This window comes from Pleurodeles waltl, chromosome 2_1, assembly GCF_031143425.1.
Source record: "Pleurodeles waltl isolate 20211129_DDA chromosome 2_1, aPleWal1.hap1.20221129, whole genome shotgun sequence".
NCBI lineage: Eukaryota > Metazoa > Chordata > Amphibia > Caudata > Salamandridae > Pleurodeles > Pleurodeles waltl.
Window position 1 is genome coordinate 404,948,346 of NC_090438.1, and position 18,745 is coordinate 404,967,090.

Sequence of the window (18,745 nt, forward strand, 5' to 3'; positions counted from 1 at the left end):
CCAGTGAATTTTGGACTGTGTCTGCTGCTCTTGGCTTGGGAAAAAGTTGATTCCCAGCCCCAACTCAAAGCAGTAACTCCAAGGATCAGTTAGCAGGTCCCCTGAAACCAGGGCTAGGGACATAAGAGTCGAAGAAGCCCAGATAGACAAGTTGGAAGCTGCTACCACTAACCGGGCATCCAAAAGTTCAACAAACTGATGCCTGCACCTGCAGGGGACTCCACACACCAGAATCCCCCAGCGTCAGGAGGTGCCAGTTGAGAGGCAGGGGGAGGAGCCCTTAGTGCTGAAAAGTGCCTCAAAGCTCCTGCAGCATAGGATGTGCCTGAGCAAAGGGTGGGCCTGTCCACACCTGTCAGAGCCCATCTTTGGCCTTGATTCTGGAGGTATTACTTTACATTATTTTCCTTTGTATTGTGATCATTAACATTTGTAGAAATGGTCAAGCAAAAATGTGCAGTAAGCCTTTCTATCTCTACCCCACCTGTAAAAAATATCTCAATAGACAGGATGCTACTAAGGGGCCTGGGGGTTATAAGCACTGAAATTGAACTAACGGAAAGGAAACTTTCTCTTAGGTCTGGCACTGCTCCAGTTGTTAATGCGGCTCTCCTCTCAACGAATATGACAAGGCCAACACCCATTGCCTCTCCATTTGTCAGTGGTGGGTCTGAGCATGCTTATAATGTGCCCCTTGCTGTTGAAAGTCTGAAGCCTTCTGTGATTTGCTAATTGGCCCAGGCAGGCAGCCCGAAACAAAACTGCAGAGGTTGCCAGCCAAACTAGTTTCTCTCTCATGCCTTCCACCTTGGTGCAGCCATCAATATTGCTCATGGAAGGTTTTGAGGAAGTATCTATGTACAAACCTCCTTCAGTAGTTCAATTGAATGAGGACCGTATTGCTGAAGTGAAGGATTTTTTTCTTGCAGAATCTTCTTCTGCCACTGCTCGTCTGATAGCTATTGAGCATGAATTGATTGACATAAAGCACTCACAGATTCCAGCTGCACAAGCCATATGCATGGCCCCAAGGGTAAATCAGGACCAAGTGGATAGTCAAAGTAACCGTTCCTGCACAGCAGGGTCTGTGCTACCCATGAGATCTTTACTGGATAGTCACTGCTCTGATCCCACATGCCCGAAAGGAACTGTTCTCACCACTGTCCAAAGTGACCAAAGAAAAAGGCAGGATCCCAGTGAATGGTGCCAAACTTGGTACAAAGCTGTTATTAGTCAAGGAATAGTTGAACCAGGGACCCCCTTGTATTAACCCTCCCTAATCATGCCCAATAATAGCCTTGGACTAGTTCCCCGAGGGGTGAGCAGCAATTCCAACATGAATTATGTAATCAAAAGATAACAGCGGAGCCTAGATCTGATCCTGCTAATAGCAAGGTGCCCAGATCTACCCGGAATAGTTCCACCTTTTCCTTGCTATCTCAAGCAGTAGAGAGTTGGGGTTTATTTTTCTGTTCAGGTAATGGTGAGGATCTTGTTACCAGGTATAAAACTCCTCCTACTAAACTAATATCGTGGAACATAGCAGGGCTGTCTTCGAAATGAATCTGCCCAGAATGGTGTCAATTTATTTGCAAGGATGTCCTCTGTCTTTTCCAAGAGACTTGGGGCCTGATTTAGAGTTTGGCAGAGGGGTAACCCCATCAGACAAACCATAAATTAGACCCTTAGTCTTTGAAGCTCCTTCAGCTTTGTCAACTTTAACCAGAAAGCTGTAACAACTGAGAAGGGTAGGCCCGTAGGGGCTCACGATTTTTTTTTTTTTTTAATGATATTTTATTTACTTTTTCTTTTAAAAAATAAACACACACAATTAGTGGAATCTAACAGGTACAATGTGTTACAGTCTGTACATAGGTCATGTTTCCTTATAAGCTGCATTGTGAGTCAGCATTTCAACAAGTTGCGTTGCCTTCCAAACATGCAAGCCACTTAACCGTGTACAGCATAAAGTGAAACTGCGATTACAATAATCAAGGGTCAGAGGAACATTAAATTCTTATATTTATACATCGTAAGTCTAAAGGTCAGAGCATTAGTGACTAGTGTCAGTGAGGGGAACAATTTTGAGCAAGAAATAGATAATATAAAAGCAAAATGAAACAAAGGAACTTGGAACAATAAACATTGAGGGCACTTGGTTTAAGCGTTGAAGGTGGCACAACATAAGTGTCTTGAAATCCGAGAGGAAGCAACGGGGGAGAGGAGAAAGCCACAGGCTGGGAGATGAGGGAAGCAAGGAGGGAGGGAGCATGGTCTGCATTGATAATTAAGAGTTGGGCGTTGTCGTCAGAGTCCCCTCTCAGAATCTTTCCAATAGGGCATCCCACATCTCTGAAGTGGGGTATTTACAGAGTCCATGTACCTACTCCCAATGTATTATTGTGCTCTTGCCTACTCCCATGACATCATGGAAGGATCCCATGCAGACGTTGTGGGGGGAGCCTCTGCCTTCCATTTCCATGTAATTATGCATTTTACCAGAAGGAGGGCCAGGTCAGCAAATCCTGCCACTGTCCTGTACTTTTTACTGCTTCGGTAGAGCCCTTGGAAACAGACCTCTGAGGTACATGTGTGAACACAGCCAGTGCAATGGGTTAATTGCATCATGACAGAGTGGCAGTATTTAACCAAGACAGGGCAGGATCATAGCATATGAAGTATACCTACATTTAGAGCCTTACAACAGGGGCAGGCAGCATCGGTACGGTGGACTTATCGATTGATCTTGCTAGGGGTCAAGTAAGCATGATGTAGGATATAAAGTTGTGGAACATTCTGAAGCATGCACTACAAGAGACTAGATAGGGATATGACATTATGATCTCCCAGTCACTATCTGAAAAGGCACGTCCAAGGTCTGTGTCCCAGCGACCACGCAATGTAGCAAGGGGTAGTGCTGTGTGGGATGGCAAACTGCCAGTGATCCACCGGGTCTGCCTGTGCTTACTACATGCAAGTATTGTAAAACTAAATGTTGTAGAGTCAGAACGAACGTCTATGATGGGTCATGTAGTAGAAAAAGGCCTTTTGGGAGTTTGGTGCTAGCTGCCAGGTCATCCATAGACAGAAGAGAGACATCGACACATAAATCACGTATGCTGTGCAAGCCCACCGCATGTCAGCTCCCTAAGGGTGGTATGTGTTTGGCTGCCTAGCATGTCAAGAAGAGGCAATGAGGGGGCATATGGTGTGAATGACCAGGTAAGGACCAGAGTTCTGCAATAGGATCTGTGTGCAATGTTGAGATGGGAAATGGTTGGCACTGGAATCTTAGAGAGTGGATGGAATAAATGCAATACAAGCTCATGGTTTTAAGAGGGGAGTAGTGTGGCAGTGTCGGCAGGATTCATGCCTTTAAACACGTGTAAGAACCCATTGGAGTTGCAAAGCCAGGTAACAGTGGTCTAGCTGACCCTAAGGCCAGCGATGGCTACAAAGTCAGTAATTAAGTTTGCAATGGTGGGAGGAATTGCCATAATGTCTCTGAGGTAGAGAAGTATGTCATCTGCATAAAGCAAGACTGACTGTGTATCATTGCCTAAAGAGACCCCCCAGTGTTGGCCCCGGGCATGTAGGTGGTCTGCCAGGGGTTCAAGTGCCAGAGAAAATAGAAGAGGGGACAACGGGCAGCCCTGGCAAGTTCCTCGTTGTATGGTGAGAGGGTCTTGTATGTGGCAACCAATTCACACCCTAGCAGCGGGGTTGGTATATAAAAGATTGACCAGCCGGAGGAAGCGGGCGCCAAAACTGCATCTATGTAGTACCTCAAACAAGAAGTGACATTTAAGGGAATCAAATGCCTTGTGTAGGACCAAGACTAGACAACCTGGGTGGGAGTATCACTGCATGATCTGGGTCAGTACCACTCTAACCTGTATGGCAAAGGAGATTAGGATGGGCTCTCCTGATACTCTGTGCATCAGCTTGACTTTCCTGCAGAATTTAGTCTACAAGGTACATATATTGTGTATTGTAGACCAGTGGGAAACAAAACCATGTCCCCGGTTATAAAGCTTTTGAACTCCCATCTGGCAGCACTACTTATTGGCGTAATAAAAATCATAGGTGGACTTTCACTGCCAATATGAACCACTAGATGCCAACATTGAGGCCTTTGCCCTTGAGGAAGATACAGTATGGTCAATACCGGGGCTAGTAATCCCTCCTATTAAGAAATGGTCTCCCCTGGCAGTCCAATTGAATGCATTTACATTTAATCAGGGTTTACAAGCCTGTAATGATAGAACAATCTCTGATAGAGAGGGAAACCATACATTCAATTGTATACAAAGTACTAGCCTCATAGACTGTATACTGCTTGATGTAAGAATGTGATCCCACTTAACTGGTATGACCGCAATACCCCCCAGTTCAGCGACCACAATGATCTTATTCTCTCGATTTTTGCACACACTGGCCATACTAACTGTGCCGAGCCAGTCAATAAAAGGCTGAGAATGACGAATAATTGGCTCAGGATCAAATGAAGTGCCATGACACAGTCTAAGGAGCTAGTTGGGAAGATATACAAGTTTGTAGCTGACAGTATTGGGGGATTTCTACAGCTGGATCTGCCACTGGACCAAAGAAAGATCCTGGGCAAAATTAAAATCATACATAATCAGATGATCCTAAGGTTAAGAAAACGATTCTATGTGAAGTCCAAGCAGGCAGTCAGAAGGAAAATCCCCTCACTTGGTACAATAAGAAATTTAGAAGTTCCATGGCAGCACTTACTCATGCCATAAAGCAGCAGATACATCACTGGTACAAGCCACTAGGGGGGCATATAAAAATACTGTCTTAGAAGTGAAAAGAGACTAAAAGTGAGGTAGATGAGCAGGTCTTTTGATCGCAGTAAGAGGCGGGGACCATTGATCCTTCTGGAATATTGTGTCCAGGGTTAGATGAGATGCCTTCTGTCCCATCAAAAAACATATTCCCCATCCAACTAGGTGTCTCACTTCTCTAGCTTGTATTCCTTGCCGGGAGACCCCCACAGTGATCCGGCCAATTTAAATGCATCAAGGCAACCTTGTAGAGGCAGACCGCTAGGGATGCCCATTTAAACAAGAATTGATTTGGGTGTAAGCCTAGAGACACCCTACATTTCATCTATGGAAATAAGTAAGGCCATCAAGAAAATTGTTCCTAACAAAGTGGCAGGGCCAGATCAGATTTCCAGTAACCTATTTCTTGATGAGATTGACTTCTGAGAACATATTGCACAGTGGGTTTTGATGCTATCATGAAAGGGGCACTCATCCTTCTGTCCTGGGCCAGGAAGAAATAACACCATTTTTAAAAAGGGCTCCCAAGCTCTTCCAAATAATTATAGGCCTATAAGCCTCACAAATAGCTCTCAAATGATATTTCGTAAGATTATTTTGGAGAGGTTGCAGGAATAGATAATCACGAAAGAGATTTTGACTCCACTGCAAACTGGTTTTCGAGTACACACTAGCACCTTAGACCTGGTGTTCTGACTCCAGCTCATATACTGGAAAACAGTCCTTGTAGTGAGTGGTCGCTTCTATGTGGTATTCGTAGACTTATGGTCTGCATTCGATTTAGTGCGTTGATTTTCTCTCTGTCAGTTTCTAGCGCAAAATGGGGCTCGCTCTTGAGCTTCTAGACATCATCATCGAGCTACATGAAAATAATTATGCACATGTTAGATGTGGCCAACTGGGTGAATTGTCTGATCCATTTCCAGTTAATAGAGGAGAAAGACAGGGCTGTGTCCTCACCCCACCTTATTTACATTGTATATCAACAATCTAGTAGCCTTCCTGGAACAATGTGAGAATGATACACCAAGTCTGGCAAACAGGGTTTCTGCTCTAATGTTTGCAGATGATACTCTTTTTCTCTCTAAATCACCAATGGGGCTGCAAAAAAGATCAGACTACTTTGAATGTTTCTGCAGACAAAGGGGTCTGGAGATTAACATAGGAAAAACTAAGTATATGGTTCTTAATCCATGCCATTCAACAAGATCTAATCCTATTCCAAGTGGGACTCCATTGCAAGGTGCCCATACCTTTGATTGTCTAGGGATCACATTTACAGAGCAGTTTGAATGGCACACTTGCATATCACAACGCAGGCTCAAACTGGAATAATCCACTGGGAGAACAATAAAAGTGCACTAAGGCACCCAATTCCACCCTATCTCTCTGGCACTCCAGATTTACAATCACCAAGTCCTAGGAGGAGCAGCCTTTTATGGTGCAGAGCTGTGGGTCATAGGGATGTGTCTGCCTTGGTGACAGTCGAAAACCGATACATGCGTCAACTGGTGGGACTCCCTATTATCGTCCCCCTAGTCCCCCTTGGATTAGATCTGGAGCTCAGATCAAACTCTGATAGGATAGGAATGAGACCCATCCTGTGTTGGAGAAGTATCTTGGCCACGCCGAGCTATGTTCATATCGACAGGGTCTAGAAGAAATTGTACGTATTCCAGGGTCGGGTAATATACCTTAGAGCAGCTATATAAAAATGACCCTCATAATGATTGGGAAAAAGAGACTATGGGCTGCCCCTGGGGATGCTTGAGTGACCTCTAAACTGTCCATTAAAACCAACTATTGGAAATATAAAATGGGAATAATGCAGGGGCGGACTAATTTGGGGTCCCTAACAGACGCCTTTCTTATGTTGAAAGACAATTTGCAGAACAACAGTTCCTGGACGAGATTGAACCTGTAGGTGCCAGGAAGTTCTTTCTGCAATTTCGGTATGGGACTCTGCTGCTCCGTTCCTTCGCTGATAAGGGAGCACGCAATCCCAGGGCAGTAGGCTGGCAGTTCCCTTCCTGCAGAGAAACTAAAGAAATGGTTCCTCAGCCCATCCTATCATGGCAACAGGAAGAAATGGGTATTACGGTTGTGCCATAATCTGGATGTCAGGGAACACACAGAAGCACCAAGGAATCTGAAATCAGGTACAAGGCAATGTATAGTCTTTGCAGTTTCTCAGTTTCTGATGCTGACGTGCAGAGTTAGACAGAAGCTGAGTAGCTCCCTTGTAAAATAAGGCATTTATGTTGTACTAATACTGGGGTGTATCCTTTATTGTTGCCACTGAACACAGCACTTTATTGAGTGAGGGTATATTTCAAGACCTATTATGAACTCTGCATAGATTCTACAGCTGTTTTAACGAATTGGATTTACCTATGGTTGCATTTTATGTTTCTATTTTATTTAATTATTCGATATCTATTCTATTTAGTGGTCAGATTTTATTTCTGTGTATGGTTGTGGTTTTATATGTATTTTTGTGGCAAACTGTCGAAGTAAAGTATGAATGGAATTGTTTTCACTTACAGGCAGAACTTGTGACTAGTAGAGTTTATCCCGCGGGATTGCCTCAGTGATGTCCCTGCAAACATTTCTCATGTCATTAACGCATCTTTCTGCATTTCAGCTTTAATGTAAACCCTCCATTTCCAGGAGTTTTTTTGTTTAGGTCTAGTCTGTCTCACCAGAATATTTTTATTCCAAAAAAACTTCATAAGCGTCATACATACATAAAAGGAGTTTGTCAGTAGCTTCATTCACTGGTCAGTTCAATTTCATTCACAGTTGCTTCCGTCCACCCACAATAAAGCATAGGGCAGTTGGTCATCCACTTTATTCATTGCCTCCTTTCACTTTGAGTGTCTACACAAAGCATGTGCACATTGTTCACATTAAGCCACAAGAAAGTTATTTTCCCTTTGGTGACAAAGCTGCTTCAAAGTGTGCATTTATAGTGTTATTTAGTTTTACATTAGCTTTTGATATTGGTGATTTATTTTCCCTGCAAGTTAGATGACGATTTGTTTCTGTCAAATGTTAAAGTTGATGTTCTAAAGTGCTTTAGTGACTTTGTGATATTGCAGTTGCCTGCAATTGAATGCATGGTTAGATGGTTATTTACTCTTGCTTTCATCACCAATAATAAATATAATAAATATAAAATGCCTGACACACTTCAAAGGCATGTTGTTTAAAAACATATCTCAAGTAAAAAAAAGAAATAGTGAATATTTACAAGTGTAAAAGTTTTATTGCAGGCATGTAACGACCACATTTATCTACTAGAATGTCATTTTTTGCGAATGCTGTTTTAATTGAAAGATATTGACTACCTTTAATGTAAAGCATGTTTTTTTAAGATATATTTTTGCTTTTTTAGTAGTTGTTAATTAATGAATCCTATTTGTCGAACCTCCCGTTTCTGAACATTCAGCTTAGGGCAGGGATACTTAACAAAAAGATTAGCCCACTCTCTAACTTGAAATATTCTGGGCCAGATGTACGACCCTGAGTTTTGCAACTCGCAATTAGCAACTCAATTGCAAGTCACAAAATGAAATGGATAACAGTGTAACTCACACTGTTTGGGATCTCCATTGGGGTCGCAAATGACCTACCTCATTAATATTCATAATGTAGGTCGTAATTTGCAACCCCATTGGGAATGGTTACACTCACAGGGATGGTGGGCTGCTGGGGACAGCAGACCACCATGTCTGTGACCGACAAGCAAAATAGGCACAGTGCATTGTACCAGCCCATTTTGCTGTCGCAAACGGCGATTTCTGCTGTTTGCGACCATGTTAGGCCGCCGTACATCGGGCACTCTATATATATTTAATGTGCTGGCCTGTTAGCTAGAGAACCCTTTGGAGAGATGGAAAAATAATGCCAAATCTGATAGAATTGTTCCATGTTTTTCGCACAAACAATACATTGGCAGAAAAAAATGCGCACAAACAGTACTTTCTCTACTTTCGTGTGACTATTTGCATTTTTCCTTCAATTTGTGATCATCCTTTTGATCAGCCAAAAACCTGCTGGAAATCTGGGCAAAGTGCTAACTATAGCTCTCTGCCATTGTCTCACATCCAGGGGTAGTGCTAGCATTGACTGTCCAGTTTGCATGTACTTTATCTTCCACCAGCGAGTACATGAGGCCAAAAGAGCACGTTTAAGAACGTCTGAATTTTTGTTCAAAGTCGACAGCTTAGGTTCTCGTTACAGAATGCACAGTGATTATGATTCGGTCCCCCTAATCAGGATTCAGAGTTGAAAGGGGCACTGCACGGCAGAGTTCTTGTCACTGCATGCATTTCACTAGTAAGAACCCAAGGCCTTGCATAATGCTGATTTCTGCAGTGCAACGACGCCGAAGAGCGCGTGCATTTCTTTTTCCCCTTTTCAGCACATACATTAACATATAAATATATCGAAGTTAGTGCATGTGCTGTAAACAGCTGAGCATGGAAAATGAGGGCAATGAGTCTCTTTTCGAGCACCACCTGCAGTAACTCAAAGCTTATTCAAGTTAATGGATGCTCTGTACACCCAAAAAGAAATGGGCACACCTCTTGTGCGTTGGGGTAGCACAATGAATGGGATTCTGATATAGCCCCTGGTGAACTGTGTACAAGGAAACAGGCCCTGTTTCACCACCCCAACCATCACACCACCTTACCCACAACACCAACACCCCTATCTCCATTCTAACCACCACCTCCACCCTCACCAGCACCCTGCAAACCCATACACAACCACTGTAACCTAACCGCCATCAGCAACCTACTATAACCACCACAATTCTACCCTAACCATCAACAACATCCTACTGCCATAAACACCACAAACTACCACCTGGAATCTCTGCCACTACCCCAACACTGTACCATAACCACCGCAACCACACTACTCTAACAACACCTACACCTTCCCCACTAACATCATCCTCACTACCTCCACTCTAACCATGAAACCACCCTACCATATCCCCCCACCACCACTCTACCCCTCCACCTTCACCACCACCACCCCAAACCCCTTCCACCACCCTAACCACAACTACACAAACAACTTTAACAACCACCAGCCTAACCACCACCTTCATCCTATCCATTACCCTTGCACTAACCACCACCACCGAAACCACATCCACAATACCCTACCACCATTCCCCTAACCTGACCACCACCAATCTACCCTAACAACGACACCCTAACCACTATCATCCTAACCACATCCTAAACAGCACCCTCACGACCACCTTAATCACCACCCTAATAACCTCTCAAAACAACACCACCCTACAAACCACCACCCTACCCACCACCACCCTAAGAACACCTACACCAATCACCACCTTAACAACCACTGCCCTACTCACCACCTTCACCACTAAATTCAACCTAACCACAACCCTCAGTCTAACCATCACCACAACCCTAACCGCCACCTCCCAAAAACTACTATAACCACTAACCACATTAACCTACCACCACTACCACCAACCACTACTACTACCCTAACCACCACTTTAATCACTGTCACACCCCTATCACCACAAACCTAACTGTCACCACCACCCTAATCACCACCACCCCAACTAGCCTACCACCACTATTCTTACACCACCCTACCCACCACTAACCTAACCTCAACCACCACAAACACCACCCTCACCTAACCACCATCAACACCTTTACCACCCTCACATCACTATCCTACCATCTCCACCTTCAACCTAACACCAGCATAACCACAATTACCGTGCTTCTAAGCTAACCACCACCCTAATCATCACTTCCACCCTAACCATCACCACCACACTAACATCAACACCTTAACCAGCCTACCACCACCACTATCCTGCTACTATCAGCTCCTCTCACCTCCACCTTAACCACTACTACCCTAACTGTAAGCACTACCACCCTACCCTAACCACCATCACTACCCTACAACCAGCACCCTCACTACACTACCACCACCATTCTAACCACCCTCACCACATCACCCTCACTATCACCCTACCACCAACACCCTACAATAACCTTAACCACCCTCACCACAAACGCCCCACCACCACTGTCACCTCTACCATCACCCTCACCCCCCAGGCCGCCACCACAACCACAATCCTACCACCATCCTCATCACCACCTCACTCTCACTGCTACCACTGTAACCTCCCTATCACTCAATATGACTCTTAATTCCCGTAGAAGCTCATTCAACGCTTTAATTGATTGCAGCTCTCATGAAAAGTTGAGGCCTCCATTTATGTTTGTTTACCCTTGATTAACTTGTCCTTGCGTCAAACTATGCATCTAAGTATCAAGTAAAGATATAAAAGATTAAGAAACATTTACATACTGTCTATAGCTGTCTATTTACCTGCCAGTCTTATCTATTGAAATCAATATGTGAACATTGAAAAGGAACACTATCATAGGATACTGCTGTGAATCCTAGGGTGAGTGCTCATAAGAAAGATTGACATTTGCATAATCTTTATATTTGATTGCATTGTACATTTTAATTGCTGTGCAATGAGAATAATAAAACTAAGTTCCTCTTCAAAGACTGGTTTTGTGGGCTTTCATTCCTTGTCTTGAGTTTGTTCCTCCCCTGAAGCATGGTCTCATTATTTGTGTCCTTCCACTGCTTACTTTTCAGACACTTCTTTTTTTATTTTTGCTTAACCACTCCATCAGAGTCCAGGGGCTTTCTAGCTGTTTCCCTTGTATATTTCTCATCACTCTACTGCACTATATGCAGTGCTTAATTTGTAAATAAAAATGTGCCAGTGCTCAAAGCCCTCCACTTAAACATGCGGCTGCTGCAATTAAATGTGGGAACATGGAATCCTGAGGCAGCATAAGCCTGAAGCCATTTCGGGCCTCTTCAATCCATTTAAAGCCACTCCCTTCCCCTTCAGTTCACTCTTGCAGCTTTCTTCTTTCTCCCATTGTGACGATTTTTAGTTTTTCTCTTCCTCCGCCTTTCCCATATGTGTCTTTTGCTTGCAGCAAATGCTTGGGGCAGAAGAATAAGCGCTGGCCCTGAAAAATAAGTGCTGCTGCTCAGCACCGGAAACAAGAAGCACAAATTAGCCACAGACTATAGGTTGTTCTCGGCTTGTGTGCTTCTACATGCTTAGTTTACTATTGTGTGCTTCTCCCCTTCAGCATCACTTTCTTGCTTGTGTGATTTTCTGTGTTCCATGTTGTGCTCTCATTCGCCTTTACGTTTTTTCCCCTGCGCTCCATGTTGCTTTCTCTCACCCATCTTGTATGCTGCTCCTGTCACACTCCATAGTGCTTCCAACCACTTCCTCTGTGATCCTTCCCCACAACCGTACCCTCCGTATTGTTTCCACCTCACCTCTCCTTGTCGCTTCCCCCAACCCACTTTTAAAAAAAAACAAATTATTTGGCACTGCCTTTTTTATATTTCCAACATGGACAAGCCATTAAAAGAAAAAAAAGCCCTGATGCATTTTCTAGGTGTGTACATGTTGGGTTCACATGCCCACAGAATGTTAATATTTTGTTTCCCTTTTAGCCACTCTGCACAGCATTGGCACAAACCATTGACAATGCCGATAGTTCTCAAAGGCGAGACCTATTGTTTTTGCCGATGTTTGCGTCTGGAGCCATTAGTTCAATGACACCTCTTGTGCACTGTCTGTCCGGTCCTTACTTTCATATTCTAAGTAGCCTTTTTTTTCCTTCACATGACTCGTCAGCAAGAGGTGGCATTAAGTAAGGAGATGAAACTTCACTATTTGATGGGACATGCTTTTCCTTACTTAACTTGAGAGGCTGGTAATGTCACGTCTTCCAAATATTATACAAATATTTACATTACAACGCACAATTGTCTTTCCTTATATCTGCTGATCATAATCAAACCGGGTTTAGATTACAGCCATGGACAGTTTTTAAAACTGAAAAGGGAAAACGTCACATTGTTCTTTATCTGCATTTTCTCTCAGTGAATTGCACTGAATTTAATGATAGCCCCGTGTTGGAGATGTGCCCACCTCTATGCTTTTTGCTTAACACAAATGTTTAATTTGCTACTAATACCACTGAGAATACATTCGCAGTGGCCATCAAAACACTTACTGGTATCGCTGTATTACTATCACGGAGAGAGCACGTGCCAAGACGCTGAGTCTGATGGCCCACCGTGCCTTTCACCAGCCTCCTCAGACACCCACCCCCGTCCTCAGAGTGATGCAGAAGTAACACATGAATGCCCATGGCAATTATTCATGAGATAAGTCACAGGTCTGCGTCTCTTCGGGAATGCGAACTGGTAGGTGTCTGCTCCTAGGCAGAGGCATGGAAATAAACATGTCTGCTGAACTGCAAAGAATTTATTGAATGCTAAAAAAGATGCGGCCGGCACTTTCGGTACAGTTAGCATTCGTTTCAAAGTATAGCACAAAAATAAACATCTCAATAAATGTGTGAGTTTATTCATATATATTCGGGGTGCGATACTTGTATAATATTTCGCTCATTAGTAAACACAAAGTGACAATTAATACATTTGCCACCTCATAAGTTACTGCTGTGGGCACAGGCCTGCCTACATTGTTTACTGCTGAAGAATGCTGAAGGGCTTCGGGCACGTCAGCGTGCATCTCCATCATCTGAACCCGGAAGCATTTCAGCTCCTCCTGCATAGAAAGGACTTATCGCAAAGAAACTATATCTTTCACCGGTAATCTTGATGCAAGTGTGGAAAGTTGAAGTGAAGTCAGAGAAACAGTCCTAACAAGGCTATGTGTCATACCATAGCAAGCTTATTTATAAGTCACAGCATTCAGATAAACTGGAGCAGACGCCAAAACACTAGCGACGCTGCTGACACCTTGCTAGCATTAGTGCCCCCAAATGGGACCTCCTGCAAGGTAATGTGCTGCATTACCAATTTGCCAAGAAATGTATTTATGAAAATACAATCCATTAGCATGTCTCTGAGCGTTCCTGTAGTGCTGGAAAGTGCACGGTAAAGACAGCATCTCCGCGGGTATTGCTGAGTCCTCTTAAAAGAGCCTCAAATACCTGATGTCATGCTGTTTCCCCTTGCTTCAGCACACCCTCAAGAAAAAATAAACAGAAAAAAACTTTAAAACACTTAACATTCTGAAGTTCACGAAACCTTTTCCATCCTTTTTCTGAACTACCACAATAATTTCCAATTTGGCAGAGCCCCAACCTTACATCTTCACGTGGTGTAATAAGGCGGTTCCTTATGGCACTCCGACTTGTTAAACTGATTGCTTACTTGAAATGATAAAACTCTTCTTTATTCTACACTGCTATGAGAAGCTTGGGAGCAGATTCTGAAAACCAGTATGTCAAGTATGGCCACAGCTGAGAGTGGCACAATTTTCGAGTACCGCCATCAAATAACTGAGGGATAGAATTATATTACGGGTGCTCACAACACGTCACGGATAGGGGACTAACATAACAGGAAAGCCAGTAAGTTGCCAAGAATGCCAGCATTGAAAAAGGTGGACTAGTAGTATGCAGGCATAGCAAGACTGTTGACAGGAATGCCCACTTTAAGTTTTTATGTCATATAGAATGAATCCTTTCAAAATAAAGGCAGAAGAGTGACTATATTGTAAGGATTGGCTGCCAAAATGAAAGGGATAGCCAGAATATTGGCAACTTTGCCCATATAGAACAGCAGTGGACCACTATCATTTCAAGAATATTAACGAAAAGCGAATTATATGTCAATGGTTGGCCGCTACTTTGTTAGGGATAGCCAGAATGCATCCAAGAATGCTCATAGAATAACCAAAATCCATTGTCATTGAATAGCCAGTAAGGAATGTCCACTAAGTGTCTTAGACATGGCTAGTATCGTGTCAGAGAGAGTTTCCCACTTTTTGGCTGATCTACAATATGTCACGATTACCAATGAGTAGTGAACCCTCCCCAACACATTACATATGCACAAAAAATAAGGCAGCCACACATTAGGGCCAGGGGTTTGTGAATCAGGTCCATAGTGTATTCTTGATTCACAATCTTTATTCCTCACAATTTCAGGTATATAATTATTACTTGGTTAATACATAAGCTGTTTATAGTGGCAAAGTGAACAACTTCAATGAACTCTGCCTTTGGCTTGAGAAAAAAATAACAACGAGAGGGAGAGTAAGCAGAGACAAAAGCTTGCTTCACTTCCCTTATCAAGAACAACAATCAATGAAAGCGAGCTCGCTACCAATGTTCAAAACATCATCAGATCGTAAGTCACAAATTGATACACCAGCACTGCCTGTCTTAGCGTGCATGCCGCCACCATCTAGAAATGACAGGCTAGTGATTCCGCCCTGTAGAAAGCCATATTGATGCAGTGGGCATGGAAAATAATAGATGAAACACGTAGACCTCGGATGTGGGAGATCATCACTATCTCACGTCACATCCACTTTTGTTTTTAAGCTTACCCAAGGTTTCCATTATTAAAATTGCCTTGAGTGGTGAACAACCTTGAGTTAATTTTAATTCACTGGTACTCCTCAAAAGAAACCCGCTCAGCTGTAATTCAGGCGTCATAGCATACCCAGATGCACTAGGGTGGGAATCCTCCAAAGAAGCATGTCACTAACTAGAGTTAATGGGTGAGGTTCTTTAAAAACCTAAAGGGTTTCCCTACTCACGTGAGTGGCATCTGGTGACGTTTTTAACATTGGTAGCGAGCTTGGTATGAACAACGACATATAGATTCTTCTATCAGAAACGTTTTTAACAAGTGCAGTGCTGAGCCGGACCCATAACCCATGGTAAAATTAACTAGGGTTCTCATATATTTTCTGAACCAAATATATGTTGTGATCACAGTTGTGTCTTCAGTCGATGGCTTCACTTATTAGACAATCCTCCATGCCTCCAATCCTGATTTGTCTTTAAAAAATCCAACGTGCACCCATCAGTTGCGGTGAGATGCAGCTTATTAGAAGCAAGACTCTGTTTTTCTTTTGAATGATATTGCTTGAGTCACTGGTGGCTCTAATACCTCGTTTAATCCTAACTTCTGGGTTTGCTGGGCTAGACCTTTGTTTTGATCCAGCATGGTGAACGGTTCTAAGACAGAGCCTCTTTCAAGGCAGTGACTCATACTTTGAATTGTCCTAACAATGCTCTTGGGCTGCATTCTAGATTTCTTATCGGCTTCTTCTACGATTTTTCAAAACCAATAAAGTAGCTCAATTATATTTTGGTGTTCCATTTCATAGCAGGACCTGTTGGACCTTTATCCTTGGCACACATCCAGCAGCATATATTTAATGACTGATAAGCATAGATAATCAGTCATCATTTCTAAAGCATTTGCAGTGTCTTCAAACAATGTGTGTGTGCCTCACTTCAGACCTATAAAAATGATAATTAGCCCACCTCAATGCAGGTATGGAAAAAACACTACTAAAACGTGACAACTAACATGTCCCGCACACCAGTTATTGACATAAACATTGCTATGACTGTCAAATAGAGTGGATACGGATTAGCTGTATATGTCGAAATGTCTCTCCCAACAAAGACAACAGAAATGATGGAAAACGTTTGTATCACCTAATACCGAAGCTTTTATCTGTTGCACCAAAAGGGTGTTGAGTGAACCACATCAAATCATAGCACCTGTTTTTTTTTCTCTTTTTTTATACACATGATGATTTACTAAGCTCAGGGTGGCAGAAACAGACATCAGGATCCAGGAGCACCTCAGTATAGAGTGGGAAATCACTGCATCCACAAATTCTGATCCCCATCTTTCAAGCACATCTGTAAATGTCACAGGTCCCCAGCTACCCAGAGAGGATAGCTGCTCGTCCACATGATTGGCCATTAAGGAAGCAGAATGACACCATGAAATCTAATTGTTCCACATAGGCATAGTGAGCTACAATGCCTCAAAGGCCAGGTGTTTACGTCAGGTACAAAAAAACATCTGATTTTGCTAATGTTTGATGCGTGGCTCGCCCTAAAACCATACTGTGTTGGGAAGACCTAGGTGGATTCTCAAACTCAGCTATTAAACCTCTGCAAAACCCACCCAGGGGTGAAATCAACACAGTATCTACAACATTGTAGAGATTTATATTTCGGCAGAATGCAAATATATTTTTGTTTACCAGCTTGCTGTCATAGAAAAGAAATTCAATTTCTGAGAGAAAGTTTTCATGAAGTGTAACTTACAGAGGTTCTGTGCGGATTTTCCATCTAACACCCTTAGTTCTTTCACTTTTTTCTTTGTTGAAATAGGTTTTTCTTCTGTCTCTTCAACCTCTTTTCTCACTGCAATAGAAAGTAAAAATGTAAGTATTGGTGCTGACAAAGAAAGACAGTGCACATTTCCATGGCGACATCTATATAAAAGGAAACAGCAAAGTTGTATATTTCATATGTTAACCACCAAATGTTTTTTATTTACTTTTTAATGTAAAAGAAATAGTTCTTTTATGACATAAGAGACGATCAATTTCAATCACAGGATGGCTGGGGAAATTGCAAGTATGCCCGTAGGGAACATGCACCTTCCGCCTGTATCCCAGATGTATGTAATGTGTACGATTTCAGAAAGTCCACAAACGCCTATAGGCTTAAATTGGCACCTCGCGGCGTCTACGACTGTCCGGATTTCTTTTAATTACATCGAGTGCTGGTATTCTGTGATTCAGAAGAAGCAGCAAAGCGTATTGAACTCAGAATCGATCTCTATAAACCTGCTTTGCACGTCGCACCATCAAATTGATCCGTTGGATCCAAGGCGCTTGGCGCTGGTCCGCCACGAAGCCTCTTTTTCAGCTAGGCTGTGAATCAATTGGCTAACGCGCAAAAAGAGTAACGATCAAAGCTCAGCCGAGGACAGCCATCACAGCAGGAAGTGCATTGAAAGAGTGCCTGTGCAGGACGCCGTTCTGTCGATGAGATGGACAATACCCTCAAAGTCAGGAAACGCTGGCTCCCGATGCACTATTCAGAGCACTGCACCTCAACCACTGCACGCTATATCACTCAATCCTGACAATAATTCTCATTCCTCCCCACAATCTGCCTGACGCAGCATCACAACCCTTGGGCCCATGGGCGTAGGAAGTGTGGGGGACGCGGGGGATGTATCCCCCCCAGATTTTGTTGGGTGGGGGACACGGGGGACGAAGGTGGGGGGGACAAGGGGACACAATAATTTCCCCTCTCACATCTATTATTCAGAGGGCCATTAGCACACAAAAGCGCTACTTATAACAGCCCTGTACCGACCATCCTCCAATCTGATGGTAACAGAATGAAGGTGAGTCAGGAGGCCCCCTGCGCCCCCTGCTCTTTTGTTTGTCCTGTTCACACCTGTGGGCATTAAGGGTGCTCATAAGAACAAAGGGCACGAGGAGGAGAAAAGAGTTTTGGATGATTACTGTCTGCATCACCTGCTGCCTTGAAGAGGAGCACTGCAGTATGCCTTCAAGAGGAGCTGCAAGACATTGAGCAAGATCTAAAGAGATAACAGAGTCCCACTCAGCCTGACACCTGCAGGCTAGAAAGGAGACTCTGTGAAACACAATGTTTGTATTTGCCTAAGATCACACCAGTTTGTGAAACAGTGAAGTCGAGATTGGGCCCAGATTTTACCTTTTCACGCAACAATTTAGCTATTAGAAGGGTATATTTTTCTAACATTTATGTTTAATGTTTTGTTATCTAGGTAATGAAGGGCTTGATTATAGAGTGGCTAACAGGGAGAAGCCATATTTCATTTTGGGCCGTTATGTCTAGCGTTATTATTTATGTTGTTATCGTTACATACTTCAGCATATTGAAGTATATTATCTTTTCTCTATCTTTTCTTCACTGTACTCTGAAACAATCTACCCTATGCCACTG

At 43.2% G+C, this 18,745-nt stretch overlaps 1 protein-coding gene across 2 annotated transcripts in view; it reads right to left on the minus strand.

Moving 5' to 3' along the window:
- DIAPH2 (diaphanous related formin 2) overlaps positions 1-18,745 on the minus strand; it is a 3,364,504-nt gene that overhangs the window by 1,651,416 nt on the left and 1,694,343 nt on the right. For both annotated transcript variants that reach the window (XM_069213107.1, XM_069213115.1), the window contains one exon: positions 17,063-17,161. In XM_069213107.1, the coding sequence (XP_069069208.1) occupies positions 17,063-17,161 (99 nt within the window). The remainder of the gene's footprint in view (positions 1-17,062; positions 17,162-18,745) is intronic.